Source organism: Emydura macquarii, unplaced genomic scaffold (assembly GCF_026122565.2).
Source record: "Emydura macquarii macquarii isolate MOO-44397 ecotype Brisbane River unplaced genomic scaffold, CSIRO-AGI_Emac_v2 contig_2362, whole genome shotgun sequence".
In the NCBI taxonomy this organism is placed as follows: Eukaryota; Metazoa; Chordata; order Testudines; family Chelidae; genus Emydura; species Emydura macquarii.
Genome location: NW_027132499.1, coordinates 2,484,322 through 2,502,480, shown reverse-complemented (window position 1 = coordinate 2,502,480; position 18,159 = coordinate 2,484,322). Strand labels below are relative to the sequence as shown.

The window sequence follows — 18,159 nt, the reverse complement described above, 5'->3', positions numbered from 1 at the left end:
ACCTCACAAAGTTACAGACTCCATATTCTATCAAAATCTCCAATCCATAATATTCTAAACTCTGAAGAGTGTTTTTTTTTTAAAGAGTAATAGAGCAAATTGGAAAAAAATTAAAATGCATTTTAAAAATATACCAGATTTCTGAAAGTCCAGTGTAAATTCTCATTTTTCAAACAAAAGTACATTGGTTTATGTTAAGGAGTATTTAGTGACATTTTACTTTATTCCTCTGAAATCTGTAAAGTGGCCCATACAGAAGGAACTGAGCTGGTTTATATATTTCCATGCAGACAGATAATCTTTTACCTTGAATCTAAAAATGGCTTTGGGCAAATATTATGATCTGGTATTCAAACCATGAAAGGATATGTATCCTCCTCAAGAAAAGAAATATTTATTCATTCATTTTGTGTTGTATGGGGTTGCCACTTTGCCTTGATGATTAGTTTTTAAATTAAGAAAACTTGCACTTGCAGTCAATGAGGATCAGCAGAGAACTACTGAAACAAAACAAAAATCTGTATATGTTAAATATCAGATATTCGTTGATGACAGTTTCATTCAGTCACCTTTCATCTTTCCTGACATTTAGAAGGAATTTAAAATCACAAGATCAACCGGCTTTAGCCTGATGATGCTAGAAGAACTAAAACGTGTTTGGGCTCTGCATATTAATTATCCTGCTGTTTTAAAGATTACCACAGTGACTTTCTCTCAGGGAGGTCATCATTCTGATTTAATAAAGGCTTATGAATTACAGAATAGTATAGAGCCTTTGCAGTGGACTGCAGCAACAAAACCAGCAAGTGGGTTATTCTTTGTTTGATAAACACAAAAAGAAAAGATAATAAAGGGATGTGAAAAAAAGAACCAGACCAGTGTTGAAAAAAATAGTTCTGGCATTTATGGATTAATAGGTTCTTTCTTCAGTGTTAAATGGAAAAGAGAAGACAGTGCTCTATAACTAGCATGCCTGTCATGACTAAAGAAGTTTTCATAAGTAAGCCAACATGAAAAGATCTATTTTTAGCAATGACAATATGATTCATTTTGTAGTGAATTAAAGCAACTGTTTCAAGAAGAACACAAATGCCTATAAAGCACCAGTTTGCATTAAATACTATTTAGTAATTAAATATCAGAAAGTGAATTTGGTGAGAGTGCATTTCACTAAATCATGGCTAATCTTGCTTTAGCATTCAGCCTTTCTGACATCCTAATTCAAATTATGTATCCTAATTATGGAGTTTTGTCCCTTGTTTGAAATATATTCCTCTTCAAGAATGTTATGTGATGTTGCTTTTAAATCTTGGCATAGATTTTCTGTACATAGTTGGGAATTTTACTGGAGACCCTGACATGGAAATATAAGTGCTACTAAGCATAAACACTGCCATTTCTTGTCTAATTTCTTTGCTGCTGCTGCTATGATTCTAGCCGTGTGTATTTAAAAGTATCTTCTGGGCACTAAAGTCACAGCCAGAGCTAGGACAAATACATCTGTGCTCTCTTGGCCAAAAAATTCACACGGGCCATGTTTTGCAAGGCCCAAGATTCAGTAAAGTTACTTACCCCCATCAGCTCTGCCACATCATATGACCAAAAGTTTTAGATACACAGGGTGAGCCCATTGTGGAATTTGTCCAAAACTGGTGTGTGCTTTTTCCTAGAGGCCTCAAATTTTCTCCCTAGATCTCTCTATCAGTACAAAGCAACTCTTATCTCACACCAAGGAAGCTCTGGATCATAAATGGGGAATGTTCATCATTTCAGTGAGTCCCTGGTCAATGGGCCCTCAGTGGTTTGCGACCCTCATTTGACAGCATTGTCTGAACTGACCCTGATTATTAGCTTAGAAATGGCAAATGTGTTGTTCCTTTTTAAACTCAGGACAGTTTTTAATTGATGTCAGATAGTGTTACATTAATGGTATCTATTTGAAAATGTTCAGCAGTTCTAAAGTGTTCGTTCTAGAATTCTGATCTCCAATCATGTGACAGGATAAGCACTCTGAAGTTTTTTTTAAAGCAATGAATGACTATCCATGGTCATTTGGACATAGTGCATAGTTTAGAACTCAAATTATTCCAATCAGCATAGGTTAGTGTGATGTTTAAGGTAAACTGGTTTCAGAAATGCAAAACTAATACCAGCCTCACCTTTTAGTTCATGTTGTTCTAAGTTGCAACACAGGCAGCAAATGTGGCATGCTTTATTTCTAAAATCTGATAACTATGTACAGAGGATGAAAAAAATAGCAAAACAACTTTGCATGCAATCTCCAAGGAAGGATTTGGAATCCAATTTGTTCAGATGAAATCTGGATGCTTTGGGTCGAATTGACTGAGGATTCACCTGCTCTCTGTCTTGTAAAGATCCTTTGTAGAATTGGATTGAGTGTAATTTTTCTTAGGGTTTTCATTTTTGTTTTACTTATTTTTCATTTCTTTTAACTGTTGCCACATACTTGTATCTGTACTGTACAAAGATTATAAAATGCAGAGCTGCTCAGTGCTGGACTATTTGGTTCAATGCCAAAAGGAATTGAAATGAATGTGCAAGGGATCATTGTCCTCCGTGAAAGAACTGGCATCCTAATTCTTCCTGTGTATTGTGGATGCACAGTACAGTAAAGATGTTTGGATGAGGGTTTGTTTTTTTATGTTACTCACATAAAGAGTTATCAAATTTGTAAAACCTTCAATCTGCATTGCTTCTTGGATATAGGTTTAGTCTGAAAAAATAAATAGGGGGGAAATATTCTGTGTTCTTAATGCTTGCATAGAAAACATTTAGTTAGGACTATGACCTTTTATGAAAAAAAATTTGAAGGAGAAAAGAAGGGAATATTTATTGTGAATATGTGGATGCCCCATAGCTATTTCTGTGGCTGGTGAACTAAAATTGTCTCTTTTGCCTTTTAGGTTTTCTAAGTACTGGAGACCAAGCTGCAAAAGGCAATTATGGATTGCTCGACCAAATCCAAGCTTTACGATGGATTGAAGAAAATATTGGATCCTTTGGAGGAGACCCAAAAAGGGTTACTATTTTTGGATCTGGAGCAGGAGCATCCTGTGTTAGTCTGCTAACACTGTCTCACTATTCAGAAGGTAATGATCGTCTTGGTAAAATAAAGGTAAAAAGGGATCCTTTTAAATCAAGGGCCATTTTTTAGACTGAAATGTTGGGCAGTTGGCACTATCAAGTATAAGTTCAGAATATGTAATGTCAACAACTTAAATGACTACATAGTGGCTGGTATTCCAGCTCATTCTTAGTAAATCTACATTATGCTTTTTATTATGACATAAAATAAAAAATAAATTGTAAATGAGAACTTTACATTAAAAAGTGCCCCAGGAAATCTAAACTGAGTAGTTTATATCAAAATTTTCCATTGTCTCTTCCATGAATAGTCTGTCCTAGTTAAAATAAAATGGGGCAGTGAGCCATTTTTTTTTATTTGCACTGTCTGTATACATCAAGTCTGCATGTTGATGTCTTAATACAATGCAATTTTGTACAAAATAGAATAAGCCTCACAGATGTAGAGACAGATCCTGCAGTCCATATGTGTACAAAGCTCCTAGGGGCTGTAATAAAAGTATGAACTGCAAGGCCACTGAGTAAAAATGCACTAATGAACAATGCAGGTATTGAATTTCTGTACATAAAGATTCCTGTAAGCAAGATCAATAATATTGTATAAAAATTAGAGAGACCACAATTCTCTAAAATTTCTGATCTGTTATGCACCCTTGCTCCTCCCACTGCATCAGCAAATGGGGGAGTCTATAGGATAAAGCTATCCAGCAGGGGACAATTGTTGCAGGTGTCAAAGCAAGCATGCCTTATTTGAAAGTACCTAAAATTATTGCACATATTGGTACAAACAGGCATAATGAGTAACACTGGGCTATAAACTGTGCCAAAAGCAAACAGATGGAGTGATGAAAACCTTAGCTAATCACAGCCTTGACATTGTGTAATTTGTGCGGTAAGTAATGATCATCGGGTGTATTGATCACAGCCAGTTTTCACTATATATGCTTCTGGGTACTCGAAGCTAACTTCTGTCTTAGTCATTTCTAGAGCACACATGGTCTATAAGATCTGTAATTGCTCTGCACGCCGGAGAATAGCAAAGCAACCAGAATGCACCAGTGAGTCTGGCCCAGAATTTCCAGTCCTTTCAGAAAAATGCAAATATATTCTAAGTTATCAGAGTAGTCAATGATAATAGGAAAATATACTTAACCAGGTAATGAAAAATGATGTCAGAGCAGAAGGATCCTGGAAATCATGCCTATTAAACTGATTTTAGCTGAGCATATTTTTTTCAAATTATATGATGCCTGGATTCTGTGAAAGGGAAAAAAGTGTATAAAATTTCTTTGCTCTTTAAACTAGTGAAGAGCATGTTTATGTGAGCCATTTACATGCAGAAGAGAATATGATTGCTTGTAGCTGGCACTCCTTAAAAGATGAAAAATGTTAAAGAACTACCACTGTAAGAAAGATGGGGGTATTTCTGTGAAGGTTATAGGGTTATTGTGAACATTTTATCCTTGAAATGCTAACCTAAAACCTTTGTGCTTAATATATATGACCATCAAGAATCAGGGAGACTTTAACTAGAAGCCTATTTAAAGCTAATGTAAAAAGGAAGAAATTAGTTAAAAATAAGTGGAAATAGAACTGAAATACAGGAATCTCCAACCCATCTTTAGGTATTGTACAATCAAACTATTCTTTAATCAGTAAAAGCAGCTTTTTTATATGTAATTTCATTTGCATTTAAACAATTTGCACCTGCAGGTTTGTTCCAAAAGGCAATCATACAGAGTGGAACAGCCCTGTCCAGCTGGGCAGTGAACTACCAGCCTGCCAAGTACACTCGGATATTGGCAGATAAAGTGGGTTGCGACATGCTGGATACCACTGACTTGGTTGAATGCCTTCGGAATAAGAACTACAAAGAGCTCATTCAACAGACCATTACTCCAGCCACGTACCACATTGCCTTTGGGCCTGTGATTGATGGGGATGTGATTCCAGATGACCCTCAGATTCTAATGGAGCAGGGAGAGTTCCTTAACTATGACATAATGCTAGGTGTGAATCAAGGGGAAGGCTTAAAATTTGTGGATGGCATTGTGGACAATGAAGATGGTGTTTCCCCAAATGATTTTGACTTTTCTGTCTCCAATTTTGTGGACAATCTGTATGGCTATCCAGAAGGAAAGGATACACTTCGTGAGACCATTAAATTCATGTACACCGACTGGGCAGATAAGGAAAACCCTGAAACACGAAGGAAAACCCTGGTAGCTCTGTTTACTGACCACCAGTGGGTTGCCCCAGCTGTGGCTACAGCTGACCTGCATGCTCAGTATGGCTCTCCAACATATTTCTACGCATTTTATCACCACTGCCAAAGTGAAATGAAACCAAGCTGGGCAGATTCAGCGCATGGTGATGAAGTTCCTTATGTATTTGGCATTCCCATGATTGGTCCCACTGAATTGTTCAACTGCAACTTCTCCAAGAATGATGTCATGCTCAGTGCAGTAGTTATGACATACTGGACAAATTTCGCCAAAACTGGGTATGTTTTACATCTTAAAGCCTTTTTTGTTCTTATGATTGTTCTGAAATAGTGAATTCCACTATAATGGTCCCAAACGCTGCATCTTCCGATACAGTTACAGCACTATTTGGAATCATTAATGCAGAATACTACTGGAAAAAGGGCTTATTTACATTAAATATATTTTCAAACTGATGTTTTCTCTATTAAACTAATTATATGTGAAGAATGATGCATTGTAATTTCCATTAAAGTGGGACAATTAGTAAAAAGGTAAATGTGTTTGAGAGCGAAAGGGCTCTGGTTTTGGAGTGGTCTTCATAAAGGGAGGGGAACTTAGTGGAGAAGGGGTTCAGGAAGATGCCTTTGAGAAGATTTTTTATCTTTGGGAATCAGAAATAAACTAAAAGTTAATTTACTGGAATCTAGTGACCAAGAAAAATCTCACACAAATCTGTTTGGGTGGGGGAAAAGGGTTTTTAAAAAAGTCTGGTTACTAGAATATAGAAAGGCATCAATGTTGTGCAGTTATTACATTTGTAAACACTGAAAAAAGGACCTTTAAAGCAACTTAACCTAAGAAGCTATTAATAAATCCTGTGCAGCAAACCTTCCTGTAGCATTCTTTTAAAGAATATTTCAGTATTTTACTCAAAAAGCAAGGGCTTTTTTGTTATCTTTGACTCTTAGGTGCTAAATTAAAATATAGCTACTCGTGGCACTGTAAATCTTTCCAATTAACATGTAATGGCAAAATTGGTTTCCTGAAACTGCAACTCCACTGCAGTGCAGTGAATAGTCTGCAACAATGTAAGAAAGGTTCAGAGATGCCTAGTGTCTAACATTCAGCAGCTTAGCAGCTCTGACGGTCTTTAATGAATCCAAATGACATTTTGTGGAAAGCAATTTTTGCAGTCTTAACAAAAATGTGGAGCATGAACTGAGTCAAAAATAAAATGCTGCATACTGGTAGCTTTGCTGGCTAAGACAAGAAAAAGCCTTTTGTTGCAGGGTGCACTGAACAAACAGCTGTTTTTGTATGTGTGAATTGTGCCCTACTGTGGTGACAGTGAATAGGTGATAAAATATTCAAGGTGTATCTGGCAACAAGAAATCACTGGCGCTGGGGGGAAAACTGGCTTAACTGATTAAATGATGTTCATGATGGTGAGCTGTACTGACCTCCGCATTGCATGAACTTGTGACAGGGCAGATTTTTTCCCATGATTATATCTTTATTAGTGTGGACAAAACAGCCTGCATACATAGTGGAATTCAGATCCTTAGAAAAATACCTCAGAGAAATTATTATGTAGGTCAAGGCCTCCTCTGTGTGGTTATTATTTATAATTATTCTATTATTATTTCCATAAGTCAGACTTTTGTGGTTATTTAAGGCTTACAAGGGCTCCTCACAGCCGCATCTGTCACCATTACTCATAATTCCTAGGCAGGTCCTACGCACTCCTGCTGGAGTGCTGATTTCAACAGGATATGCATACCATTGCCCAGTCCTCCGGCTGTGGACTTGCAATCTTGTTATACCTCCTAAAGACTGCACTATTGCTTCAGAAGAGTCGTTAATCATTTACAAAGCACACAATTGATAATATGCCTAGTAAATGGAAATGAGACTGAAATGCAGCATATAGTCCCTTGTGGATTTGCTCCTTTACAAGCAGTCTGAAAAATAGATTATAACTACAGCCCTGTAATTATAAAATTCCAGCTGTCCTGAAGAAAGGGAATTTTTTTATTTTGTTTTAACAGAAAACCCAATGTCACTCCACAGAATTAATCTTTTAGAACAAGAAATTCCCTGGCAAATAAATGGAATCTTAAACTCTGTGACTATATTTGCTCTGCACTTCCAACACATCCAATTGAACTGAAATGAAAAGAAGAATTTCCTGTGGCAGGAGAAAATACCATCTTGCAGGTTGCAAAACATCACACTGAGATTATATAGGGGACTTATTTTAGGTAACTAGTCTCCTATCCACCCTCCCACATACATTTTGCATTCCACGTGTTCAATCAGGCCTATAACTTCAGAAGCACTTTATACGTTTCAGATTTTTGTTTTGTAGTCATTGTTTTGTTGCTTTATTCTGATATAATTTGGCTGCTTTGTTTTTGTGCCCACGGCAACATGTATTAAAAATCTGTTCACTGTGGGACTATAACACTGCAGGTTTTTCTATAGCTGAACCTTGAACATTAAAACTGCAGCCTTAAAAAACACAAAAAAAAAACTTCTGACCTCTTCCAGTTCCTAGCTGCTTCCCAAGGCAGCATCTAGGAATTTACTGTAGAATTACTGCTCAGTTAGTGCAGCGCACTGCAGGGCTGCGCTGAGCTTCTAATTGACACACCACCACCTGCTGCTAAAAACCACACACAGTTTAATGGGTCTACTGCCAAGGCTAAGTTTGGAGGTCAGGTCAATACTGTAAAATCATTAGATGTCAAAGACACAGTGAAAAGCACAGTACTTTTATTGAGTTTTATTTTGAAATCAGTAACCAAAGTTAGAAAACAAAAAGTGACAGATAAATTGACTGTTCAGTGTTGAATAGCTCATGCTCGAAAAGAACACAGAAATTGCAATTTTCTGATGCTCCATTTCTCTTTCATTGCTAAAACTATGGTTTTTAGCCTTTATTCACCATCATTTTGGCCTCTGAATCTACTCACCAAAGTTATCCCTTATTGAAGACATCCCTTAAAAATAGGGGGGATGCATTGTAGAATATATGCAAGAAGCTGTGTTTGGGAAATCACAGTTATATATTATATTAACTAATTTACATGGTTTGAAAATATGAAAATATATATCCAGAAAAAACAATCTGCAGAGATTTTTAATTAAGATCTGCTTTTGTGACTTCATCCTCCTGCCTTGTAAAATCAAAATTCCCATTAATTTTAATGGGAATTCTACATGCTCAAGGAATCAGGCGGATCCTTCAGGGTTTATCACATCCTCCTATGATACGACAGTGGGAATGGGATAGAGGGGAAAGGAAATGTTGTAAGGTCACAGACTGCACCCAGGCTCACTGACAGGAATTCCAGGCCCCAGGGCAGAAGTCCCGCCCCGCCTCTTCTGCACTCCAGGCCCCACCCCTGCTCCACCTCAGGTCCCACCTCTCCCCTATTGCTCGGTTCCTCTCCTCTCTTCTACACTCCGCCTTCCCCCATGTGGCAAGCGATGGCTGGGGGAGCTGAGTGGGGAGGGAGGAGGGACACACACAGCGAGAGATAGCTGGGTGGCTGAACAGGAAGTGCGGATGTGACTGTGAGGAAGCCAAGTTGGTGGGGAGAGACACGATAGCGAGTGGGCTGCGAGGGGTGTGGGCAGGGCTGGGGGCTAAGTGGTGGCGAACTATGGGCAGAAGAGGCGGGACAGGGAGCTACCTTCCCTGAGGGGAATCTTTCACCTCACCACCCCAGGCTCCTTTTAAAATCGTTGGGCCCCTTTAAAATCACCAGGTCACAAATTGCCCCCTTCCCTCCACCCCCCATTGGTGAGCCTGACTGAGATCCATTTGGGCACATGCTGCTGAATTATACTGCCCTATTCCTGCCTTCCCTAGCAGCCTCCTCTTGGCCCTTAGAAGCTATTTCCACCTACTACATATGACACAAAGGAGCAAAGGAGTGTCCAAAAGCTTAGGGAACAGGTATTGGAACCTCCCATCTTTACCTACGTGCCCAGCTCACAGTCTTCTGCTTCCCTCTGATTATGTTAGTGGAGGGGAACATATAGGTGTCATAGGTTGACAGGTTCCTTTAAGAGGGAATGGGTCCAATTCACCTATGACTAATTAATTGCCTCCAATGGGGCCTGGTCACTGGCATCTATAAAAGATCCAAGCAGTAGTTCAGAAAGAGGAGCAGGAAGGAGCATCGTGAGACCTGAGAGAGCAGTAGTTGGGAGCTGGTGATCAAGGGAAGTGGGGCAGAGAGACTGGATGAGAGCTATATAGTGCTCTGGATGAGACCAGTCAGAGAGAACTGGCCGAAGCTAAGGAACTCTCCCATGTAGAAGACTTGTGAAGAGGACCCTAGGTAAAGGGGAGAACAAGCTCAGTCACTGCAAGTCAAGTCTAAAAACTAGAGGGGTGATTCTGGAGGTTCCCATGTGCATGGATAGAACTTGCAGGCAAAGAGACCTGAGGAGTAGAACACTACAGGGAGCCCTCTTGCAGAAACTCTGAGTTGAGGGCTGTAGGAAAAGAGTTGCAAACATCACTGGGAATTGCCAGAGGTTAAGGTCCTGGAACAGCAGAAGAGGAACTTGGGAATGGAGTGGTTGTTGACTCTCGAGTGAGGGACCTGGAGATGGTGACACTGGAGTGGGGATGGAGGACTGCTGTATTTTTACATGTTGTGCTTGAGGGGGTTGAGAACTGTCTGACTTTGAGGGATTTGCTGAAAGTTGAAATTATACTAAGAAATTATGCCTGGAACCAGGGCTTGAGTTGGTATCTGAGAGGAACATCATTCCTTTCCTGGGCATAGGAGGTGACCGTCTGCCTGAACTGTGGTGGAGAAGTTGGGCAGTTCAGTCAGCCCAGGGAATATAGGGGAAACTGAGGTGGAACTTGACTGTATCATAGATGGTTAGCCAGAGGAGGGTGCCCTTTCTGGGATGAGCCCTGCTACAACAGGCCTCAGGGAAAAGATCCTTGTTTCCCTGCAGAACACCTTGTGTAATAGGTCTCTGTAAAAAAGTAATAAAACATTTTTCCTAAACTCTACCAAACTTGAAACAAATTATAATTTGAATTAATAGATCTCTCTCTGTACACTTTCCATTATAAGATCTTGTTTTCAGTTGCTTATAGCATCCATAGTGTATTTTCAGTTCAAATCTTCACTATTTCTTACAGAAGATTTGTGTATTTCTTAGACTCTAATATTTTATTTCTCTCTTTGTTTGAAGATATTGGTTGAGCCAACCAAAGGTCTGTGTTATTTAAATAAAATACAATCACTTTTGTTTTTGTAAATAGACATAATAGCTGTCGGAAGCCAATATTATTAAGAGGCTGCACAAGAAAAATCAGAAGAAGTGTAAAGAACAGTATATCTCTCTTTCACACCCACCCACGTGCAATAAAGTTTGTTGTTGAGAGGAAGGCCACCAAAGGTGCATCTTTCCTTTCTAGTTACAAACAGAGTGCAATATTTTTGCAGCACATGTACAACTGCAACAGTGGCACTGAAGTTTAGTTGCAGAAATGCATTTTGTCATCCAGCAAAGTCAGAGAGAGCTACAAAAGAATTAAACGTATTTAGAATACAGAAGTGCCAGTCATAAGTTTATTATGATAAATAACAGTTAATATAGTCATGAAAATTGCTAGATAAAGGTTACAATTTGAGCAGCATTATGTAGAACTGAGAGATGTGGCTTATTGCTGAGTTCTCATTCTATTGGCATTAACACCCAGAAACATTCAGTAGTGGTTCATTGTGAAACCTTCAGTTATCTTAACTGGCTTCCAGAGCTTTAATTTGTGTGCATGTGTTACAATTTTGCTTTTGAATCAGCCATCACATCATTGCAAAGACATTTATTTCATGACACTTGAGAAGCAAGCTGCAAGTAGGACTTTGAAGAGCTATGCATCAAGAGTTGTAGGTCTGGCATCACTGAACTACCGAATCTAAATGGGGCATAAAGGCAGGAGTCGCAGCTCACAAAGAGCGAAAGTGGAAAAAAGTGGTGGATGTAACCTCTGTGATTTCCCTCTATGGAAAAGTCCACAGTCTGAGTCAGTGCATCAGTTTAAATAGCTAGATGATACAAGAGAGACTATTCTCAGACACTGATTTGAGGGGACTTTGGTGGCAGACATTCACTGTGAGGACATTTCTGGTGCAGAGGAAATTTAGAGTGAAAGTGCTTGTAAATTTCATTAGCAGAGAATAAACACTGATCAATAACTAAATTCTAGCAATTGTAGGGAAACAAGATTGATCTCTATGCTAAAGCACAGGATTGGGAACCAGGAAATCTTGGTTCTATTCCTAGCTTTGTCACAGACTTTGTATATAACTTTGAGCAAGTCACTTGCCTGTGCCTCTTCTTCTCCATCTGAAACACCGGGGATACTAACTTACCATTAAGTCAGAGGGGTATAAAGCAGAATTCATTGAAGTGTTCTGAGATCCCTGGCTGAAGACAATATAGAAATGCAGCAAAGCATTCTTCTTCTTTTATTACTTTATTACGTGCATTGTTCAGGAAGCATTCCAGTGCTTTTCTTTGTTTCATAAAGATATGGATGGGCTTCCAGAATTTCTATAGCCCCAAAGGTCAAATGAAAGGCTACAATTACAAAACAGGAAGTGGCAGGACAGTGCCAAGTGAAAGGTCAAAAGTCAAGTGAATGGCTAATTTCCAGGTGAAAGCCAACTACGCAGCTCCATGAGCTATGCATGTGTACAAAAAGTAACAATATCCTGACTGAACTGTCTTCCATCCCAGGGAAATAAGACCTGTGAATTCATAATCCCAATTCTGCTGTAACAAATAGTCACTTCTCACAGCTCCTACCAAAAAAAAAAAAAAAAAAAAAGACAAGTTGTAGATTTACCCATGTTAAATTAAGCTCCTGCTGAAAACACCTCTATGAGTACTGACAGAGCAAGAGTTCAACTCTCTTCACTAATTACCCATTTGAAGATTCTGGTGTGTGGTAAGCTTCTGTGGAACGTGCTTCTTTGAACAATCCAATACATTTATATGTCTTTTGATATTTTCACACATAGAACTGGAGGAAAAGCTGCATGTGGGACAGGAGTATAATGAAGTGTCCCCCACCAAGCCTATGGAATAGCTTCATAAAGGTTATTTCAGACCATTGTATGATATAGGGTATGGGGCAAAAGTATCCTCATATCAACAAATCTTCCAACCCCAACCCACATTCCGTCACACTGGCATGTAAGGAGTTCCTACAGAGTGGAGCTCCACCCCCCCCTACACATTCCCCAGACCTTTTCATTCAGAGTTGGAAGATGGTATAGGAGTTTTCCCCTTAATGAATACACAAGCCAACTCCTTGTGGTGGGGTGGACAGATGAGGGAAGGGATAGTTAGTGAAATCTAAAATCTTGCCAACTGGGTGTGTGGGTTGTTTTTTGTTTTGTTTTGTTTTGTTTTGTTTGTTTGTTTTTTAAATCTTTGCTATAGCTATGGTCAAAATTCTGCACTCATTTACATAATGATAAAATTACCCCAAAATGAAACTATGAGGTAAAGTAGTCCAGTTTGCCTGCATTTTGGCATTTTATGGGTAAAATGCTGGCTCATTTGAAGTCAATGACAAAATTTCCATTAACTTCAGGTGTCTACTTTTCACCTTGCTGTCACATAAAAGAGTGTGTCTTCACTTATATCCATAGAGGGTGGGATGAAGTGGAGAAAGAACAATGAATGTGGTCAGCCCATGGCCCTGGTCCTGCATCTCATGAAGATGTACTTGAGTGCTCTCTTGTCCTTTGCTTTAGTTCTTTGAGAACAACTAACTTGAATCTGTTGGCTTAATTTATATACCTTCTGCACCTACACAGCAGAACATGGCCCAGGGTCTTTAGAGCTATGAATTGGAACAACATGTGCTTAAGAAAGAGGATAGAAAATATGAAGCTGATTTCCATTCCAGGCTTTTTAGTTTCTGATGGGGAAAAAATGACTTGTGCTTTTATAATCTGTGTAAATTTATCTAGGTTTTAGAATTCTTGTGTTGTGTCCAAAAGTACTGTATTAGTTATATTTTATCAGGCCAATGCCTAGTTGTCTGGATTTGCCAAATCCTCCTCTCTATTCTTTGAGAACAAAAAGAATACTTTATTTCCTTTTCAAATACATGTTAGAATTCTTCAGAATGGCAGCACATTGAAATCTGTTGCAGTATTGCTTGGAAAGGGAAAACTCTTCTTTAGCTCCAGACAAGGTATAACAATTAATATGAGATTAAATTGTGGCTCATAGATACTACTTAAAAGAATAAAATCTAAAAACATCACTTCTGGAATCCCCAATTTATATCTTCAGCAGATGGCAGAGATGTAGTGCAGAATAATATGCAAAAAAACCAAAAACAAACAAAATTAGATTCAGAATAATTTTATTAATTTTATTTTAGTTGATTGAATTCAAAGGTAAATTCCTCCTGGTAAGCAGGTGAACAGAAGCATCTTTAGAATATTAAGGCTAAATTCCAGTCTAGCTCTAGCACTTTTTGAACAACAAAGGAACCTGGGGAACATTTAATCATTTCATGGGCATTTAAAAAAGAAAACAAGAAAGCTTTTAAAACTGCAATATTGGATCAGAGAATTCCTGGAACATAGATAAAAAGCACATTAGAAGAAGCAGAAAAAGATTAGATTGATTTTCAAAAAAGATAAACTAATGCATATGAGAATGGAGAGAAGAAATGTCAATATAATGCATAGAAGATACATTATGTACATTGGAATAATACATTATAAAGCACAGACAATATGCTTTGCCCTCTAAAGGCCTGAAATCCCCCAGAACCCACCAAACTATAAGAAGAACCAGTTGTTATAGTTAGATTTAGCTTTCATGTTCCAAAGGAAGGAATGTGCATTTTATTGCTAAAGGATTAAATGGTAACCACTACAGGGTTACATTTAGCTAACTGTCTTTAGTTTCTGTTAGTTATTGTAGGATAAAGCAAAGTTCATTTCTTGAATGAGTGTAATATTGTTTTGTTTTTACCTTTATAGTGATCCAAACCAGCCTGTTCCACAGGACACAAAGTTCATCCATACCAAACCCAACCGTTTTGAAGAAGTGGCCTGGTCTAAGTATAACCCTAAAGACCAGCTCTATCTACACATTGGTCTGAAACCCAGAGTTCGGGATCACTATCGAGCAACAAAAGTTGCATTCTGGTTGGAACTTGTACCACACTTGCACAACCTAAATGAAATATTTCAGTATGTTTCCACAACAACTAAGGTGCCGCCTCCTGATATGACATCGTTTCCTTATGTCACCAGACGTTCTCCTGGAAAGTTATGGCCAACAACCAAACGCCCAGCAATGACACCAGCCAACAATCCTAAACATTCAAAGAACACGCCTAAAACAGCCTCTGAGGATACAACTGTTCTGATAGAAAACAAGCGAGATTACTCCACAGAGCTGAGTGTCACCATTGCAGTGGGGGCATCCTTGTTATTCCTCAACATTTTAGCTTTTGCTGCATTGTATTACAAGAAGGACAAGCGACGTCACGAGACACACAGGCGTCCCAGTCCCCAGAGGAATACGACCAATGATATAGCACACATACAAAATGAAGAGATTATGTCATTGCAGATGAAACAGCTAGAGCATGACCATGAGTGTGAATCACTGCAGGCACACGACACCCTGAGGCTAACCTGCCCACCTGACTACACCCTTACTTTGAGGAGGTCCCCAGATGACATTCCACTCATGACACCCAACACCATAACCATGATTCCAAATACATTAACAGGAATGCAGCCTTTGCATACTTTCAACACCTTCAGTGGAGGACAAAACAGTACTAATTTACCCCATGGACATTCCACCACTAGGGTATAGCTCTGCCATTTCCCCCTCAAACCCTACAAGCCACTTGGAAGAAAAAGAAGAAGAGAAAAAAGCATTCTCCATTGAACAACTTGTTAAAAACAACAACAAAAAGTAAAAGGGAAGGGCAGTCATTATTTTCTTACTGATCCTTCCAATCGGAACTCTCTGATATTAAAGATCAACTTCAAACCCTGTGAAATGTGAAACATGTACATTGCTGTTATGATACTGCTTTAAGATCTCAACCGCTTTGATTGAAAGTTGATGCCAGAAGAATTCACCTGAAAGGATGTTTTGAGAGTAACAAACAGAAGCAGAATCTTCTGGAACACAGAGCCAGTGACTGTACAGTTTTTTAATATATGAAATTAAAAAAATCCAGTTCTTTATGTGCCATACCATGAATGACCCTTGTTAAAACAAAGACATCACCATGGGCTTTTATCCACCATAAGAAACTGTAATCCAGAAGGGGGAAATAGGATTTTATTATTAAAAAAAAAAAAAAAAGAGGAGTGACTATGCAGTAAAATACATATAGTTCTGAGCAAAGAGATGACTTGCCAGCCTGAACTATATTTAAAGAAACTTTGTAAATATTGTACATAGCTGTGAGTTAAAAAAAAATAAGCTTTTATTGATGTTTTCAGTTTGAAAAGAACTTTTAGAAATTGTGCTTTCAGTTGTGACCTATGTGAATATTCATTAGTCATATCACCTCTCTTTCCTCCAGACCAAACGGAGGATTTTCTTCTTAATTACTAGTGGTGAACAAAGACATGAGGTTTTTCTAACGTTTCATTTATAGGAGGACATGGTCTCATACAGAGAATACAGTTGTCTGTGTGACCTGCGTATTTTCCCTTACAGGTTACACAAGTGCATGTTAAAGCATTCTTAGGAGACACTTGTTTTTTAGATTTTTTTCTTTTCTTTTTCTTTTCTTTTTGTGTTAGCCTTCATTAAATTGCAACAGAGAGCTGGATCAGAAAATGGAAAACACTATTTTTGTTTTAAACTTGTTGATTCAACCAACCAACCAACAATACGAGTTCAGTTTTGTAGTTCTTGGTTATTTTAATAAATTAGGAAGACTTGCTTCACAATTTAGTGCCCTGACAAATGTAAAGAAAGCCTGCCTCTTGGTCAGTCTTTTATGAGGAAAACTAGCTCTATATTCACCAGCATCTGCAGAAGAGCTTTTGCTGAGGAAGCACCCACTCAGCTTTGCCAAACAGAGGAAAAATGAAATTAGAAAGGGGAGAAAATGGGTGGCGGTGGTGGTTTGTTTAGGTTTCTTAAAGGTTGGAAGGTCATGACTAATCTGTATGCAAAGAGCTTTTTCATCCAGTATCCTGTTATTGTGATCAAGAGTGTACCTGTCTGAAAACACTATTTTTGCTGGTTAATTATATAGCAGTAACAAAACCCATGGATATTGTGGAGAGTTAAAAAGGGAGGTAACCAAATGTCATCTGTGTGAATTTATATGAAAATTCTGGACAGGCTCATTGTCAGGAAAAGGTTAAATTTTTATTCTCCCCTGCCCTCCCTTAACTGGGGACCTAAGGGCAAACCAGAGCTGTTGCGCAAGGAGTTCAGCAGTTTCATTTAAACAACTGATTCATGTGTTGAAAGCTAAACATGAGTTAATTAATGAAGGTTGTTTATATTTTGTCTTTCTAAAGTGACTGCATCAACAAGAGGTAGTAACCAAAGATATTTGAACAGAGTTGCTCCGCACTTGAACATGACTATCCCAGATGTATTTTGTATTTTGATTTCAGTACCAAACTGGGCGCTGCACCATCATATTGTCTTTCCCATACAGAATCTAACACAAGATGCCTTCTACCTTTGTGATAAAACACTTTGGAATAGCCAGCCCATGAAATGATATTGTAGACAATGATATCAAAGTCTGTGGGATCTGCACAACTCCTTGCTGTGTGTGGCAGAGAAGTGAGTTCTGAAAGAAATTAAAAGAGTTTTAATATTGTAAAAATGCATCTTATAACCAATATCATGGTTTATACGAAAGAAGACAGGTATGTTTTACAGGTTAGAAAGTGGTGAAGCAAAAGTCCCAACCTGCATCTAGTAGCAAATGGAAAACTATCTTCTTCACTGATCCATCCCATAATATTTATTAAAACAGACTCTATACCAGGCCATTTCCACAACCTATGTATTGCCTCAGCTGAGATGCAGCAGTTCATGACTCTAAAAAAAAAAAGGCAGTGATGTTTGGCATCATAACAAGTTGGGTATGTTTGTAATGTGAATTACAGTATTTGTTTAGTACTTCCAATTGTCTTCTGCTAGCAATATGTACAGTAATGTGTCAGGCTTGTGACATTTGGGTAAAAAAGTTCCTGTAAGTGAATGATTTTAGCTTTTAAAAATAATTATGATCAAGTCATTTTAATAATTTAATACATCTGAATTGATGTATGGTTTATAAATGGAAAAGATTTATAGAATCTTCATAGAATTCTGTAATAATAATAACAAAACATACTTGGCAAAGAAAAGAAAACAAGAACTTTTCCCAGGCTTATAGTCTTGACCTTAAGAGGCACGCAGGGTTTAATGGTTTCTTTTGTTATTGTTTTGCAATTTTTTGTTTTTGCCTTAAGTAATGATAGAAGATATATATGGCTGGACACATATGTATAAACTTTTCAGCAGCATTTTTAATAATAAAATATCACAGTATTTTCTAATGCTTTGTGCAAAGAATTATGTGTTCGTCCTTTTTTGTGTGTAGCAAACCTTTTAGAAGTATGTTGCTTTTTAAAAAAAGAAAAAATCCCTTTTAATGATCCAGTATAAATGATGCCGAGGTATAAATTAGCAGAGGTTGGATTTTCAAGATACCGAGTTGGCATGGCTATTAAAGCTCTATACGCCTGTTGCTTAGCTTAGTGCACACCAGGCTTTGTTGCTCAGA

The 18,159-nt window shown here is 38.1% G+C and overlaps 1 protein-coding gene across 2 annotated transcripts in view; it reads left to right on the top strand.

Moving 5' to 3' along the window:
- Window positions 1–17,942, top strand: part of NLGN4X (neuroligin 4 X-linked) — a 180,837-nt gene extending 162,895 nt beyond the window's left edge. The window contains exons 1-4 of one of the 2 annotated variants that reach the window (XM_067560998.1): window positions 2,644–2,649; window positions 2,925–3,110; window positions 4,819–5,608; window positions 14,366–17,942. In XM_067560998.1, coding sequence (XP_067417099.1) covers window positions 4,929–5,608; window positions 14,366–15,215 — 1,530 coding nt within the window. In that variant the 5' untranslated portion in view covers window positions 2,644–2,649; window positions 2,925–3,110; window positions 4,819–4,928 and the 3' untranslated portion in view covers window positions 15,216–17,942. Of the gene's footprint in view, window positions 1–2,643; window positions 2,650–2,924; window positions 3,111–4,818; window positions 5,609–14,365 lie in introns of those variants that run through there. The other variant, XM_067560999.1, reaches the window with a different exon arrangement.
- The last annotated feature ends 217 nt before the right edge of the window (window positions 17,943–18,159 follow it).